The 17571-nt window shown below is 37.3% G+C and overlaps 2 protein-coding genes across 2 annotated transcripts in view; one reads left to right on the top strand and one right to left on the bottom strand.

Annotated features, from left to right (window-relative positions):
- Positions 1-6529, top strand: part of uts2r2 (urotensin-2 receptor 2) — a 37694-nt gene extending 31165 nt beyond the window's left edge. Inside the window, exon 9 of the mRNA XM_041220680.1 lies at positions 5466-6529. Within this exon, the coding sequence (XP_041076614.1) occupies positions 5466-5602 (137 nt within the window). The 3' untranslated portion in view covers positions 5603-6529. The remainder of the gene's footprint in view (positions 1-5465) is intronic.
- LOC121295700 (urotensin-2 receptor-like) lies at positions 5547-16616 on the bottom strand. Its single transcript, XM_041220679.1, has 2 exons — positions 15485-16616; positions 5547-5633 (listed from the first exon to the last, which is right to left on the bottom strand). The coding sequence occupies exon 1, from the start codon at positions 16614-16616 to the stop codon at positions 15537-15539; it is 1080 nt and encodes a 359-aa protein (XP_041076613.1). The 3' UTR covers positions 5547-5633; positions 15485-15536.
- Positions 16617-17571: the final 955 nt, after the last annotated feature.

The following is a 17571-nucleotide window of genomic DNA, read 5'->3' as shown; positions in this document are numbered from 1 at the left end:
TCTATAATGTGTTTCGTGGGTGGGTAAATGGTTTAGCCATCCTACGTTGATATGTTTTGGTTATATATTGGAAACTATTGGAAATATGTTAAAAGAAAATACTGCAATATGGACCACACAGAATACATCAAAGGTAAAGTAGCGTTTTACTAACCTAACAGTTTAAACACTATGCCCCTAGGTGCTTATTGGAAAATGGTATCACTAAAGTGGATATAACACAGAGGAAAATTAAATACAAATACACCCAGGGAACTGCATCTCAAATCCTAACAACACTTTTTATGCACAACTTGTTTTGCGTAACTGAACCAGGAGGTAAATGGAGGTGTCTTTGTGTTACTAGTGGTTGATGTGTTGAACTTGTAGCACAAACCTCAGACATTCCAAGGCAAATAATGAGATTTTAGAATTAGTTTCTGGAACTTTTTCCAGTCCTAATTAGGTTTTAGAATTTGTTGCTGAAACTTATTTTAGAAGATACCAGTGTCGTTAGGCATGTCTGATTTGCAATTGACGCGCCGGTTTCTGGGTTATTGTATTTGGAGGAATTTTTATAATGGGCTTCTGTTTACCCAAGTTGTTCCCAGGGTTCAGCGAGGCAGAGAAATGAAGTAAAAGGAATTGGACAGCTGGCACAGCCTGTACTTTAAAAACAGCTCTCAATGTGATTTCTTAATACAATAATAATAATAAGACTGTGCCTGATCGAATCGGATGCTGTGCCAGTACTTTGAGTTGATATTCATTGTGTTCCAAAGCCCTCCTTTGAAACATTTCAAACCATCAGAAAAGGCTGTAGTGTGTTGAATGTTTTTGACTTCACTGCCCTCCTGTCCATTTTTTTTTTTTTTAAACTAAACTGTTGATTCTTTGTCAACAAAACTGGTTATTAAAATGTTATAACTCCATAATTGCTATAACTTCTTCCTCACTAGTATAAAACAAGGTGTCAGGGACCTTGTTGGAAGGCTGTTTATTTCCTTTTGCACTTAACAGGTCCTATAGTTACTGCTTCAATCCAATTTCAGGGGTTCTCTTTTCAAGTTTCTACAAACTCATGACCGAAAAGTTTGTAGGAACCTAACTTAACAGCTGATTAATGAATGATTCGGTACAATATATAAGTAAGTCAGTATTTGTGTTCAGTAACTATTAAATAAATAAGGCACTAGCATTTTAGTGACAATCGCCTGCCATGACTGTATATACAATGCCAGTGTCATGAAAAGTAGAAGCCGCTGGGCAGAATAGTAAAAACGAGAAAGTAACTGTTGATTTACTCCTTTTCATTGAAAACATTCAGTACACCAGGCAGTTCATTCCAGGAGGTCTGTGGTGTCAGACTGTTCAGTCCCACTGCAGATGTCTTCAATACGGAAAAATGATTACTGTCAGCATAGGTGGGTCTCTGAATGTGTTTTAGTGTATTAAGATAAACTGACAGGCTTTCTGGGGCTCTATGGTGCAGAAACAGTGGGCTAATTCTCTAGCTTCTCATACATGCCTTTCGCCTCTGGAGGCCTGGGTTCCAATCTGCAGGGCTAGGTGGCACAGTCAGACAGCAGGCTAATTCATTAGCCTCTCATTCCTGCCTTTAACCTTTCTCAGAAGGCTTGCAGACAGCAGGCTAATTCATTAGTTTCTTATATATTCCTTTTATGTATTCTTATATGTTCCTTTCACCTGTGAAGGCCCAGGTTCTAGTATGAAGGGCTAGGTGGCATAGAAAGACAGTGGGGCTAATTCACTAGCCTCTCATTCCTACCTTTGACCTTTCTCTGGAGGTTTGGGTTTAAATCTGGCTTCTCAGTGAAACTAGTTCAGTGGTCAGTGCCACTGCTATTTGAGACGATGTTACTTGATATACTGGATTTTAGGGTTAACATCTCAATAGTTTTTAGTGACACTGTTTTGTTGGATCAAAGAGAAACTTATTAGGTGAGGGATCATGGAGCGAGGGAAGCTATTGATAGTTAGGAGCCAGCCCAGTAATTGCTGCTGTCAAAGTACTTGTTCAGAGAGGTGGATGGTAACTGACAGTCATTGGAGCCAGACACACCTGCGAAAAGAGTTTTAGACAAAGAGCTCCTGTATGACGTGCTACAGTTCTCTTCTCTCAAGACTTCAGTGAATACAGACAGCTATACAGATAGGATCCAGAGTTGGTATGCAGGTAATAATTTGTTTTCTAGCATAGAGTACGAGGAGGTAAACATTCCACATTCTAAAAAAAAACAACGAGGCCAACTGAGTTGAGTGCTCTTAAACAAGTCACCACCATGACTTCATACAAATAAAAAGGGGTATGTTCTCTTTCTTTTGCTTTGTATTCTCAGATACTTGAACACGTCTAGACATGTGAGCTTTCTACTTTTGTCTCTTCTGCCTTGTAGGATATGATCCATTCCATCACTATGACAATTATAGAGAAGAGTGTTAAAAAAAAAAAAAAAAACTTGGATTAGACACGTTTGCTTGTGCTACTGTAGGGAGAATTGGTGTTTAAATACCCAATTAAAGATGCTTAATGAATGCGTGTAATGGTTTAATTTAATTAGCACCCTTAGTTATACATTCCTCCCAAACAAGCTCAAAATGGCAGAAAAAAACTAATGGACAATAAAACATGCAGAACTGTTTATATGTTTTATGAATTTTACCAAAAGGTTAATAAATCAATACGGTACAAAAATAGAAAAGAAGATTAGTATCATTTACAGTACAAATCAATACATTATTCTCAGCAAGTAATACTATTCAGATATCTCAGCATCAATGTACATATTGATTACATGGATAAGAATGCATTCATCAATTGTCTAGTACCTTCTCTTTCAATAGGAATATTAATGCTCTTAAATCAGTAAACCAAGTATGTTGGTTAAAAGAGCCGTACTGAGGACCAGGGAATTCTTAGAGCTCCTGTTTACCCCGTTTAGCCATTTGGCACAGACCTGTACTTTAAAAACAGCTCTCTGTGATTTCTTAATACAGTAATAATAAAAGACTGTGCCTGATCGAATCAGATGCTGTACCAGTACTTTGAGTTGATATTCATCGTGTTCCAAAGCCCTTCTTTGAAACATTTCAAACCATCAGAAAAGGATATAGTGTGTTGAATGTTTTTTTCTTTAAACTCTAAACCCACAGAGTTTAATTGCGTGTCGTTTAACAGACCAGAAAATTGTCACATCAGTATCCGTCAATTCTACCCTCTTAATAAAATGCAATACTGATGGAGGCTGTGATGCAGTAAGTGTGGTTTCTCCAATGCACTTTCATGTCCCTCTCTGTTCCTGTTGGGAGCTCTCTGCCAGCATTCATAGATAAGCTGCTGCAATGTTTTGGTTTAAAATTGCAGCTGTGCATTTGGTTATCAATAGGGTGTTGTGTAATTTAAAAAACAAGTAGCTTCAAATGTCATTTGACTTTTCTTTGACTTTTTTAATGATGTTTTGCGTTGAGTGGTTCTGGGTTCTGTTGATCCAATATCAAGATATAATTTTCTCTATATCTGTATTTACTGTACCTGTCTGTAAGCTTTTCTTTGAAAAAGCGATCTGCCCAGGACTAGACAGACAACAGCCAGGTAAAGGCAGATAGAGAAAAATTAACTCCATATTGGAGCATCCAAACCCTTAACCACTTTCATCGTAAAAGGACAATGGAAAGTTGAGCAAATAAATAAAATATCTAGAAAATTACATCAAAAGCAGCAAGTCACTGTCTTTTACAGAACTGTACAAATATAATATAATACAATTTTGGTTAATGATTAGCAGCTAAAGATTACCCAGTTTATCATTAGTCTAGTTTTAAATTCCATTAATTCTAGCTGTCTCCTAAGTTGCCACTCCATTGCTCTCTACCACAGCATATGGGAGAATTTAAGTATGAATTACATTGAACTTCATCAATACCTTCCAGAAACTCTGGACAAGCTGGTGATGTACAGGCAATGCTGTTTATCATTTTTTTTCTTTAGATCACTAAGAAACACAGATGTCTATTTTTCAGTGCAATAAATAATCGATACAAAACATCTCAATTATACCACAATAACCAACTCTATAAAACAGTGTTTGGACAAAGTGCTAAAAACAAACCTTGTCAATATGAACCTGTATACAATATCCACTACTACCATTCATCTAAATATTACTTTTCATATGAAAATGGAAAATTTAAAAAAAAAATAAATAAAAACTGGAGACAAGCAATAAGACAAAACCAGTACTTTATTCAAAGTCAATAATATAACTTTTTGCTAACAAAACTGCCTAATGTTTCACTCAACATTCAACTTCAATGCTGCTTGTTGCAAACAGACAGTGTACTGCATACTCGAAGCGGTCCAATGATTTGTTGACAGAATGTGTCAAAGCCTATTGAAAATCATGTCAAAGTGTCTTTTTTTAAAAATAACTACCTAACCAACTAAATAAATAAAGTGCATACATCTATATCTGTTTTGAAACAAAGCTGCTGGTTGATTTGGTGCAGTGGGTTGCATTCTCTGGAGTTCTGGAGAGGGCACAGGGCTACATACAATACTGCTTTAGTGGAACACTGTTTCTCTTTGCTTTATTTGTTGCACAAGTAGTTGCCCTTGGCAGGGCTGTGGTTGGGACAGTACAGAGGAAGGGGGGCTTTTTATTGACATTTTTGCAATGGTATTGAGGAATGTCATATATATTTCTTTCATTTTTTCAATCTAAATAAATATTTTTTGACAATAATAATTGCAACTCATTGCACTGCTAATATGTCACTGTAGATGTAACTTGTTGTAATCCTAACTTGTCGCATCCTATTTCATGTTGTATTTTAGTAGTATTATTTCCACTTGCTGTAAACTATACTGTATTTAAATATTAATCTTGCATTGTAACCCAGTACTGCACTGTAACATCTGTAAGTTTCCTTGGATAAAGGTGTTTGGCACATAAATAAATAAATAAATAAAGGCATAATTGCTATTCACTCATACAATACATAATATCGATAGAGTACAACATCTGCTTTAGGATCTTATTTAGTTTTCAAAGATGAATCATAAATCTTGTACTGGAGACACGTTGCTTCAAATGTATTTATAATTGTGGAATGATATTTGATGTAAAATGAGAAATAGCATGTCCCTTTTAAATAGTTTTCTTCCGTCCAGGTATCAGTGTTCTTGTCTCTCTCTCTCTCTCTCTCTCTCTCTCTCTCTCTCTCAAATTCAGTACAAATTCTGTTTTCTTTATTGGCTTACAAGAATTGGAAAAATTAGCTGCAAATGTAACCAACATATCAAAATCATCAACATAAATAAAAACATAAGTACATTCATAAATAACAATAGCACTTGAACTGGGCTTCGTTTTAAAAAGATCTGCTGCTTCTCATCATCCCCTTCATCAAGAAACTTCATACTGTTTCTCTGTTTTTTACTCTCTCTCGCTCTCTCTCTCTCTCAGGTCGTGTTTCCTTCTTTAGCTCAGGCTCGGAGAATCTGCACCGTGTTGAAAAGGTTCGCTGGGGCACTCGATTCGCCATCACTGTCTCCTTCACCTGCGACCCTGCCCACGCCATCACAGACCCTGCCCTGCCCTAGAGCGCATCGCCCTCTAGAGCTGGGAGGTCTCCTGAAACAGGAACACAAGAAGAACAGGGTCACACTGCTGTGTAGGGAGAGGCATGGCTCACTACTAAGGGCTGTTCCTACTGAAATGGCTAATTTCTTACTCTTAGCTTACAGGTTCTTACCTTTCATTGACATAACAGCTTTCTTATAATTCCCTATTCAGTAGATTCACTCCCTGTGCAACAGGTATTAGGACTTCACCTGAAACATTAAACTCCCTTGGCTGCTCATTTCTAGTGGGATTCTCAAACTTGCTGTAATGAAGTGACTGTATAGTGTGGTGGTGGAGAAATATCTTTTTAAATCTTTGGTAATGATCCCTTCTAGCAACCTTGTCGCTGGCCTTCCCTTCATTGTGTGGTAATGTGTTCTGTGAGTGCTGACTTTTTTGTTTTTAGGTATCAATTTTGAATTAATTTAAAGCTTACAAGTGAAGTAGACACAGATTTCAGCTAGTGCCATCCACATAGTCATACATCTTTTACAGCTAAAAAGACTGAAAGGTTTGTCTAATTGACAAGGTTTTTTTAAAAGGTTTAACCTTTTGTTAGCATTTTGAAGTCATAGATGACATATATATATATATATAGAAAAGGACTTTGAAAAATGCTGTACTGTACCTTAAAATAATGGACGATTTGCCTAATAGGAATTTCATATCTATTAGTGAATAATGAGGGTTTTCTCTTTTGGCCTGATGTAAAATGTGCTTCTATTTTTGTAAAAACTGACAAATCTCTACCAACTGTAATTATGGATGGAAGGCAAGCCAAGACTTCTTCAAAAGAAATGAAAATGTTCTTATATTAATAGAGTAGAAAGTAATTCGGAATAGGTAACATTTCAATTTAAGGTAGCTTCTGTTCCTATCATGCTTTGTGAAATAAAATGTGTCGCAATAAGAAAACAAAGTCTGGACGCAGTGTATTTTGTGCAGGGAAAAAGAGTTTCTGCATTGATAAACCTTTCAATACAGTACATTCTGTACTTCTGTTGCTCCAATATAGTATCTTAATCCACCTGGCATTAATGCCTGTAGAATTGTGTAACATTCCAACCCCAGCTTCTTCATACTATTAATATAGACCAGGAGTTGTCAGTAGTGCTGAAAGGTCATGGCATCATGCAATTTCTTTGGAATCAGGAAGTACTCAAAATGAGTCAGGCAACTAGGATTCTATAGGCACAGAAAATACCAGGTGGATTCTGATACAGGGAAATCCAGGGTACTACTCTATGCTAGGAAGTGTAGTGCCAAGACAGTTCTCAGTTTGCTTGGCTTGGCTTGGCTTTCAGGAAATCTGCACTTCCTGGTTCATTTCGCCTTGGCAGTGTCTTCGGGGTCAAGAATCTTACTGGCTGTAAAGCATGTAAGTCATTACAGAAGGCAGCTGACAACAAGTCCATGAAGGAGTGGGAACAATTTCACTTTCCTGGTGAAATGACAATCTGAAAGCACTAGACTATCTGAAAGCAAGGCCTATAAACAGAGATTTATTTACCTTGTGTAGTTTAAAAAAAATATATATATATATATATATATACACACACACACACACTGCATGTAAATGGTACATATATAAATATATATAAAATGCATGTAAACCTGAGCAGGAATCGAGGTTTCAGCAGTCAAGATCCTATTCAAAATCATGTAATTTCCAGTAGAAAGGCCGTACGAAACATAGAGACCCCCTAACACACACACAAACTACATTTATGGACTCCTTTAACACTAGAACCGCCTATAGATATACTCATACCAAAAACCACCGGTACATTTTAAACACCATCAATATTACAATGAAAGACACACTATCAGGTACAACTCATAAGTTTTATTCAAGCACATAATATAAAACATTTGCACAGCAGAAACTCAGTACTTAAATGAACAATTAAACATAAAAAGGGTTTATTTTCTAACTTACCACATACAAAGCACTACTTAAAAAAAACTAGTGTATAAACAGCTATATGCACATACAAAACTGTAAAAACAAAAGTAGTTTTTAATCTAAAACGAACGTAATATGATTTATTTTGCGTGTGTCACTCGCAGCACAGAATCCAGCTTTGCAGTTTTCCACAACCACACACAAATATAAAATCTAAGTAGTAAAACTTGTAGAAATTATATTTTATATAATTGTGTGTGCGTGTGTGTTGGAGAGGTAACCAAACAAGTAGCTAATGAGTGGCATAATACAGAATGTGCGCAGCAACACGTGAATTCATTTCTCTTGTTAAATGTTTTTATCTTCATGGCAACCAATGCAAGCTCTCCTCACGATATTAAAAGCCGTTCTTTCCCTAACTAGTATGCAAAAAAAAGTCTTATTGTTCCCACAATGTTTAAAGTGAAGTTTTCCACCAGTGTGACCACATGACAGTGTGGAAGGGCTTTATGTACATTTTGTTTTGGGAAGAACTCTGGTTTAATATTATGGGCCCTCCCTATTGGAGCTAACAAAATAATTTCATACATTTTAACTGTTAGTTAAATAGGTTTCAAATGTACAGTTTTGAAGAAAGCATGTATTTTCATTTTAAAACAACATATCTGGTGCTACACTAGGTTAAAGTAGGAAACTCTCTATGCCTTATTTTTGTGTTATCTGTTTGCATAATTTGCACTGTCTAGGTCACTTCACCCCAGCAGTGTCTTCTGGCTCAAAGCATGTCACACAATAAGAATTAGCAATGCTATGTATTAACACACAATATAAGTGATTCTCCAGACACTGTATATGCAAAAGAGTGGCTTACATGGAGATGGGTAAATTGACAAACTCCTCCATAAATCGCCAATCAATTGTATAAGCGGTTTTCCAGATATGTAAGTGTGACATGCAGATGGATGGATGTATGTATGCGCCGGACGGACATATATTCCACAACCTGATATCCTCGTATCATTGATTTCATCCCCAGCGGGGGAGAAGAGCTCAAAATATGGATTTTAACCACAATATGTGCAGAGTAGTATAGAATATAAATGAGCAATGCAATGCTTAATCACAGTTTGACAGTAACAATGCAAAGAAGTCATTATTAACTATGGTATATAACAGATAAACCTGAATGTCAATTTTATAAAAATAAATAAAAATATTACAATTATTATGTCTGCTTACCACATCCAGATTCACTGCTGCACTACTCTGCACCCAGCCCCTCCAGCAGGGGTGACTGTGATCGGGAACCCCAGTACTAATAAGAAGTACATTTTAAAGACAGTTTGAAAAAGACACACACTCTAGAGCGCTATTTTGGTAGAAAGCAGCAAGGGAGCCCAAGGTCCTCTTGAAGAATTCCGATCTTATGTTATCTCTCTAAGCACTTGGTGCACGGTTAATTGGGATGGCCTTGCATTTGACAGCATAATACATCAAATTCAAAAAGCAGGTCCAGGAATCAGGGAGCCATGGCTTGTGCTTCACCTTGAATCTGTAACAGCGCCCGAAAGTCAGCTTCTTTTATTTTGTCAATTGTTTTTGAAGAGTATTTATATTTATAACTAGAATGGGAGTCTTTGTGAACAAAAACAACTCCTTTTCAGGGGCAAAATTTAAGGGGAATGGCACCTCTGATTGCATGGTTTGCAAAGTAAAATGATTAGGCATTTTTCAAACTGAGGTATAAAAGACATGCAAAAAAAAAAAAAAAAGATCTTGTTGTGCAACATTGTGTGCTTTTCTCCTATTTGTCCCCAACAATAGTAACAAGATCAGTAATATAACATGAGTTGCATGTGTTCTTTCCATGATATACCAGTATGTGTTATGATGACAACCTGTCTTTTAGCAGTAGCCTGCTTTTGACTCCCAATCAGTTACTATAAAGTAGTGGATGAAATGCTACACCTTGCCTTGCAGTATATGCTCCACTTCTTCATCGCCACACTCCAGCAGAACCTCTACTGACTCCCTGCGCCTTGGATTGTGAGTATTCAGTTCAGTCCAATGATCACAATACTCATTTCCCCACAATGTCTGGAGGAGGCTTTTTTAGAAGCACATTTTGTGTTTTACTGGAGTATAATGTAGTGTGTTGGCCACTACAAGAAAATACTATACTATTTTATAGGGTAATTGGATGTTGAACAAGTAAGCAGTTAAATATCAGGATAATATAGATGACTATAAAGTATCCCTTTGAAGAATGACAATGGAAATAGAAGGCTGCTAAATCAAATGGAATTCCAGTTAAACAGTAATGTAATTCTCTCTGAGTTGTTAAGTAGCGTTGGTGCACATTAAACAACTTCCTGGTGCTCCACTACATACCTTAAAAAGTTACAAAGCCTCCACAAACCTGCAAAGAATTAACTGGTTCTGTAAACAAAGACCCCCACAGAACACACTTATTTATTTATTGAATTTCACACAACAGAACAGGAGAACAACAGGCCTTCACAAACTGTAAACTCTCAAAAATGCTTTTTTTAAATACCATTTTTTTTTTGTTTTTTGTATAGATTAAACAAAAGTTTGGTATTTGAATAAACTGTGCTAAATTTTTTTTGTTTTCTTTAATAACAGTCTTGAAATCTTGTCTGCCTACATAAGGAAAACTAGCAACTACTGAGAACAGATTGTTTAAGGTACTTCACTGCTGAGCTACACATAATTAATAGTAAAATACTGAACAGAGTGAAAGGTGGTTATACAGTTAATTATAATTAGTTAAATTATAACAAGCAACAGAAGTCAGCCCTTCTGTTGCTTGTTACTCAATAACAGAAAAAAGGACACTAATTAATGACACCTGTTACTGATGAAACACTTCACAGTGATGCTGGAGCCTTGCTTTCAGTGACTACAGTGATTATTTCAGACAAAAGCAGGTAAATAAATAAATACCTTGTAGTGGTATAATAGCGATAATGGCATTGCTGTGGCGTGCTCCTCAGTAATAAAGAAACTCCCTCATTCAATAATGCCCTAGACCCACACTTCAGCTTAAGGGACACTGTTTAGTTTATTAAGTGTCAACAACTACAATATCTTACTAACATTAACAGTTAGTTAATATGTAGTAATCTGTTTGTAATATAAGAAATATAAGAAAAGGCCTACTAAACCAGGGCTTCTCAAACTTGGTCCTGGGGACCCCCTGTGGCTGCTGGTTTTCATTCCAACCGAGCTCTCAATTACTCTCAAATAACTAGGCTCTTAATTGAACTGATAATTTGCTTAATTAGACCTTTTTACTTGTTTTCAGCACTTGAACAGTTGCATATTTCAAGGTAACTATAACATTTTATAAGTAACTTGAACTGCAACTGTTTAAGAGCTTAAAACAAGTAAAAAGGTCTAATTAAGCAAATTTCAAGTAAGGGTATAGTTAAGTAATTGAGAGTGCGGTTGGAATGAAAACCAGAAGCCACAGGGGGTCCCCAGGACCGAGTTTGAGAACCCCTGCGCTAAACTGTTTAGTAAACGTCAGACACCCAGTTAGAGGGTGCTCTTGAACCCCACAATAGATTATTTATAAAAACAGACTAGACCACACTACTATGATATACACATTTTATACTACATTCTTTGACCTTTTGAGGTACCCCTGTCCTTAAATTAGCTTGCAGATCAGTGGAGAGGCTAATGTAGGGAAGCCATGGGCAGGGTAGTAGGATAGCTGCCCTTCTTGTTAGATGAAGCCAAAAAAAAAAGCAGATCAAGGCTGGGGAGAAGCCTGAAGGTGAACTGGCGCACAGTGGGGACATAATGGATTGAAGTAAGACATACATACTTTCCTTGCCAATCATTGGACGTATTGTTTATCGAGGGACAAAAAGAAACTAGCTATTCAATTGACGATTTAGTCTGGTATTGGAAGCACCTACAATATGCTTGATGCTTACGTAGTTGATCTAAAGTTAAAGTGAGTTCCCTGTCAGAACCATCGCTTTGCTTACTGAATGTTTGCAAACATATTAAAAAGGTAAGGGAACCTTTTAAAAAATTAGGCCACTTTACTGGAAAAACTGAGATGCCTGAGGTACCACTGAAAATAGTTGTCAGGAATGAGACAGCCAATATCAATCAAAGGGCATACTTCAGTGATGTGAGTTTAATGAAATCACTGGTTAAAACATACTGATCTCAATAGTTTTAGATGCCACTCTTTGTCACTCTCTGGTCCGAGTAACCTCAAGCCTCCGTGACATCTGTCTACAGCCTGGAGGTCGTCTTCCATCCTTCTTCAATCAGAATGCCTTTGAAGTCCATTAATGCCACGCTTTTAAAAATCACATCTTAGCTGCTTGAATGGACAGGGCACTTGTCTATAAACACTCTTTTCATCTTGGTTACATCAAAGAACAGCTTTTATAGGAGAGTTACTACAATATACAGAACAAATGGGAAAAACACCTGCCATAGCACTCAGCCAGGTGTAGGGACACAGTGGGCAGCCTGGAGACATTGCAGGGATTCGACTCGGGAGTGGAAATCTGCAGTGAAGTCTGTCACTACACAGAAAAAGCCATGGGGGACATCTAAAATGCTCATAGGGGGTGCTCTTGAACTAATTACTTAACTTTGAGTAGGGGTTCTGAAAAGTGGGTTGTATTATTTTCCACTCTCCTTCACAGTAACACGTTGTTTTGAACTCAAGTTCTTCATTGGAACTTGTTAACTGTGTAACAGGATGCTACTGATTTGCTTGGGCTTCCCATTTGTTTTCAACCAGATGTATCAAATAATGAAAACAATGTTTTAAAAGCCAGGTCTGATTTTTGCTTGCCCGTGCAGCACTTGTTTTGCAGGTAAACATCAGCCAGTAGTTTAAAGAGTGATCAGTTTCTGTCTGTTATTTATTTAATCCAGGGAGTGATGAGAAAGGAGCTGTAATTGATTTAGTGTGTCTTTGAAGGCTTGATTCCCTTCAATTAACAATTAATCCCACAATGTCACTTTGACACCGCAGGGAAGCTCCAGAAATGAAAGGATATAAAACATCCTGCTGGTTGCTGTTTAAGAAAGGTCATGAAGCACAGGACTTGAAGCAAAGGGGTTTTATTATAAACCAGTTTTGACAGCAGCTAGTTGTGTTTTTATTTTTACTGTATGTTTAGGGTTTATTTTTAACAATATTTTATGGCAAGGTATTTGTTTTGCGCAAGTTCTTCATAAAAACATAATGAAACCTATTGTGGTAACTTTCCCTTTATTGTTGATCAGCTGTCAAAGCCAGAGTGAATGGGTAGAGACAAGCAATGCTTGATGTGCAATGTCAATTATACCTTATGACTTTCCATATCAGCACAGTTATCTAGTAAGAACCTAGATTTCTGCTTAATAGTGAATCAGAAAGAATGAGATCACTGCAGGTCCTTCTGATTAGCTATAAATTGCTGTGAATATGTATAACAGGATTTTAAAAGAACGTTTGTTCAATATTATTTCAGAGAACTCATAAGTATAAACAAATTATTTATAGGTTTTAATTTACCAGTACACATTTACGCAAACCATTTGTTAAATAAAATAAAATAAAATTACATTTCCCTGATAGCTGGATATCACCAGGCACAAATACACAATTCGTCAACTGTTTCTGGCACTGACCCTTGAACAGTACAGTTGATATATCAATTTATTGGAATCTGAGCATTTAATAGATTCTGTAAAATATGTTAGCTGTGTTTCTTTTATTTTATAATGTGGTTTTATTCTACATTGATCAGGGTTGTAGCAGCTCGTCAATTTTTCATAAACTGTTTGTTTCTACTAGCATCTGTGCTGTGCAACTCTTGTGCCAGTGCTCGGTATGCATTTATCAATTCTGCAACTTTATTATATGTTTGATGAATGCTAACATTACGTCTTTCAATGTCACTCAATGGCTACTGAATATCTTTACTCAGTAAAAAGGGCTTTACTACAATGTGCCATGTTTTACCATGGTTAATGGGCACAAGAGTGGATACTGTTAGTAAAGATAAAACATCCAGAAGTCAAAAGAAACCTGGTAAAATCTTAAATAAAGTCTAAATTAATTTTTTTGCGTGTTTTAAAAACATAGAGACCCTGTGTCCTGGGCTAGAACAATAAATCAGCACACTGGAGGGGAGATTACTTCCTTGGACCTTCCTGGAGTACAATGGCGTCTTTGCAGTGCTGGCCCATGATATGTGATCCCAGGGGGTTGGGCAAGGTAGAGGGATGAAGGCAGACATGGCAATGAGACCGACAACAGAGGCCTTACATTTTAAAATCATTCCTAACAAGTTTTATTTGTTATAGTACATGACATAACAGATAGAAATTGTAGTACTAGCAGTGTTTATTTTTAACAGCTTAAGAAGTGCTGAGAATAACATTGGAAAACAGACTTCAAAAAAATGTAACAAGTTTGAATTAATTGTAAACTTCAATATTTGTGTTATTTTGTTTTTTTGGGGTACTGTATTATTCTGCTCTTACACAAATGTCTGCATGTCTTCTGTGGATCAAGCTTTAAATCTGCAGCCCATTGTTGTTTGTTTTGGTACTGACTGGTATTAGTATTGATGTGTTCAAGTACTGGTGGGAGAGTTTGTTTTTAAAAACTGGATGTTAGGTTTTATCATCAATCTTATTACACAGGCAGTAATCTTATTATATATGGGTCTCGCGCAACCCCTCTGTATAATAAGACTGTTAAACACTGAAGTTCATAGGAAAATTACCATTCACCATGAATAACAACATCTTCATAAATGATGCCATGGCACGTCACAAAAAAACAACTGAATGGTTGAGTGAAACTGAGCTCCAGCACAGGAAGTGATTCTGGTACCAGGAAGCCAGAGAAACTTTAATTCCTACTGTTTATAGATTACCAAACTGAAGCACACAATACTGAAGCAAACAACCAAAAGATCCTGCCACAGATTAAAGGGATGATGTGGCCAGAGCTAATAAGAGGCAAGAAAAATTGATTTTAAATCCTTTGGTCAGCTGTCCTTTAAAGAATATTTAAAGAATGGGCTCTTTATGATCTAAACAGTTGAAGATCTACATTCTGCTGCTAAGACTCCTATACTATGGTAATGCTGCTCAGGTGATTTATAGACCCACTCGTTGTTAATACTACATACAGTAAAAGTACAATGAAACGAGAGTAGAGTAAAATAAGGCGTATAAATATTAGAGTGACGCTATTAAGATCCACCGATGTTTAGATCATACAACTATACCCCACTGTATCATATATGTATGTTTATAACTTTCATATGCATTTTTCCAGCCAGATGTTGGGGGCCTCAACACAGCACTGCACTTACAAAACCAGTCCAGTAAGAAAACAGACTCCCTTCTCCCTCCTCATATTGATCTGCAGGGTTAACCAAGAGTAAGCAGAATCGCCATCACTTCTCAAAATAGCCCTTCTAGCCCTTATATTTGTGCACAACCACAACGGGCACACCAGGGAAAGAAACTGTGCTAATCTCTTTCGGTAGCGATTCGCTTTAAATGTACTTAGATATCCAAATACATGTATGTGTTTAAAAATATAACCTTCTCGACATCCCTATAATATATAATAAAATACAAATGTGCAAACTGTTACAAAACGTGCAGTTATCTGTGGCATATGTGACTAACTTTGGACATACAGATATCTTAAACCTCATATTTAAAGGTAAACAAATCTCTTCATTTTAACGACTGATCGGAGCATACATTACCAGCTTTTAAAGGACAAATGTTATATGCAACCAACCCCGCTTCAGTGGAATTGCGATCGTATTTTATGTGTGAAGTTAGAGATTAAATGTATTTAAATGTATTAAAAGCTAGCCGCCTTTCATGGTACTGTATAACCAGTGATACAAAATTTGAAAGAAAGAAAGCCGCTGACCTTGTACGGGCTTGCTCAGTGTAAAGTCGTTCTCCTCTCCCCGCGACGGCGCTCACCTCTGCACTTTGAGCTGTCCCATCACCAGGGACTCTGACGGGTAGTCAAACTGGTTGCTGGAGGATGCAGATTTACCCCAGGAGGACTGTAGGCTCGGGGTCCCTCGCTTGAACGATGACGTGTACCGGTAGAAACTGCGGTGCCTGTTCTTCAGGTACTCCCGATAGTTCTTAGTCAGAAGCGTGTAGAGGAAAGGGTTAATGCAGCTGTTGCTGTAGGTCAGGCAGGTGACCAGGTAGTTAATGCAGGTCTGCGTGTGAGAGGCCAACTTGAGCGGTCTGTGATACAAACGCACTAACTGCCAAATCCAAAACGGGAGAAAGCAAGCCCAAAACACCAGAACAATAGTGAAAATCATAATTAACACTTTCTGCTTTGGGGAACGCTTGTTATTCCCTTTCTTTGTCAGTGTGTTTCTCTGGGACTCGAGGTAAGTCCGGGCGAGTTTGGTGTACAGGTAGCCGATGATAATGCCGGGCGCCATAATGCTAGTGCTGAAGAGAACGGTGAGGTAGACTTTGTACGCTTCGGGACCCCAGGTCGGAGCGCACATTCTTTTAACCTCGGAGCCTCTTCGTTTCTCTTCCAGGTTCACCATTATCATCATGGGCAATGTAAGCAGCAAGGAGATCAACCACACTGCCCCAGCCATGGCTTTCCGGTAGCTCTTGGACCTTTTGACTGTGTCTAGGGGTTTGGTGACGGCCAGGTAGCGCTCTGTGCACATCACAGTCAAGGTGAAAATGCTGGCGTGCATGGTCAGCAAGTCCAAGCTAAATAAAATCCTGCAGCCGATGTCCCCGAAGTACCAGTCTTTGAGAAAGTAAGTGCAGACGATGAAGGGGATAGTGGACAGGTAGAGCAGGTCTGCTATGGCCAGGTTGATAATAGAGATGTGCATGGATACTGCAAAACGGATAGAATGGCACATCAACACCAAAATATAGACGTTACCAGAGACACCAAGCACATACATGAGGGATAACATGGTACCAAAAGAGCAAGTAATTATCAGTTCGTCCAAAGACCCCGAGCTAGCTGCAGAGGTGAGGTTCCCAGAAGCGTTGTTATCCATGTTGTTTTCGCGTTTGGTAGCGGTGGCTTTTAAATTAAACCGATGATCCACATGGCTAGTTTGAAATCCTAGTCTGTTGTGAGATTGAGTGGAGAAAGACAGTCTGCCTCAGACGTCACCCTGCCTAAATTATCTTCAGTTAACATCACTCAACAGCGGCTCGAGACAGATGAGAAACACAACCTGTTCTGCGCTCCGTCAGTATGTTTGACATTTAACTTCAGTGCGCTGTGCTACTGGCGAGCTGTGCATTCGTGCTGGTATCTTCTCGTTTGGACTGAGTAGTTTGCATAGGTGTGCATTTACAAAATAATCAGACAGATGCCTCAAACGTTTCCACAAAGGAGAAGCAGAAAGAAGGTAGCGTTTAAGATTTAATAACAATATATATATATATTTTTTTTAAAGTATTACATTATGAAGAGAAAATCAAATTTATGGCACATAAACGGCTTTTATATATCTTATTGTTTGTAAAAGTGCAATAAGCAATCTCATACATTTATCATTAGTATTGGTCAGATGAATGTTGGTTTCTGTGTGCAGTCCGTGCATAATTGTATGGAGGACTTGCTACGTACCTTATTGCTTTTTTTTTTTTTTTTTTTTTTTTTTTTTTTTTTTTTTTTTTTTTAAATTTATGGCGAATTGCTTTAGAAAGAAAATAGTCATAGATAGGTAGATATACTTAACATAGAAACACGTACAGCTGAACATGGATTATCATTGAAGTAGGACTGTCTAATTCATTTTTAGCATGGAATGACTATATTAAAAGTACAGACAATGTTACTACCGAAAATAATAAAGTGTGTGCCAAAATTAGTCTCCATAAAACTATATGAGATATACAATAAATCAAAAGTTAAATATATGGAAAACTAAATGAATAATCAAACACATACATACATAAACAAAAGCAAAAAATCAATTAAACGAATCTATATAACATCTT

The sequence above is a fragment of the Polyodon spathula genome, chromosome 20 (assembly GCF_017654505.1).
Source record: "Polyodon spathula isolate WHYD16114869_AA chromosome 20, ASM1765450v1, whole genome shotgun sequence".
In the NCBI taxonomy this organism is placed as follows: Eukaryota; Metazoa; Chordata; class Actinopteri; order Acipenseriformes; family Polyodontidae; genus Polyodon; species Polyodon spathula.
This window is presented reverse-complemented; position numbering and strand designations above follow the sequence as displayed.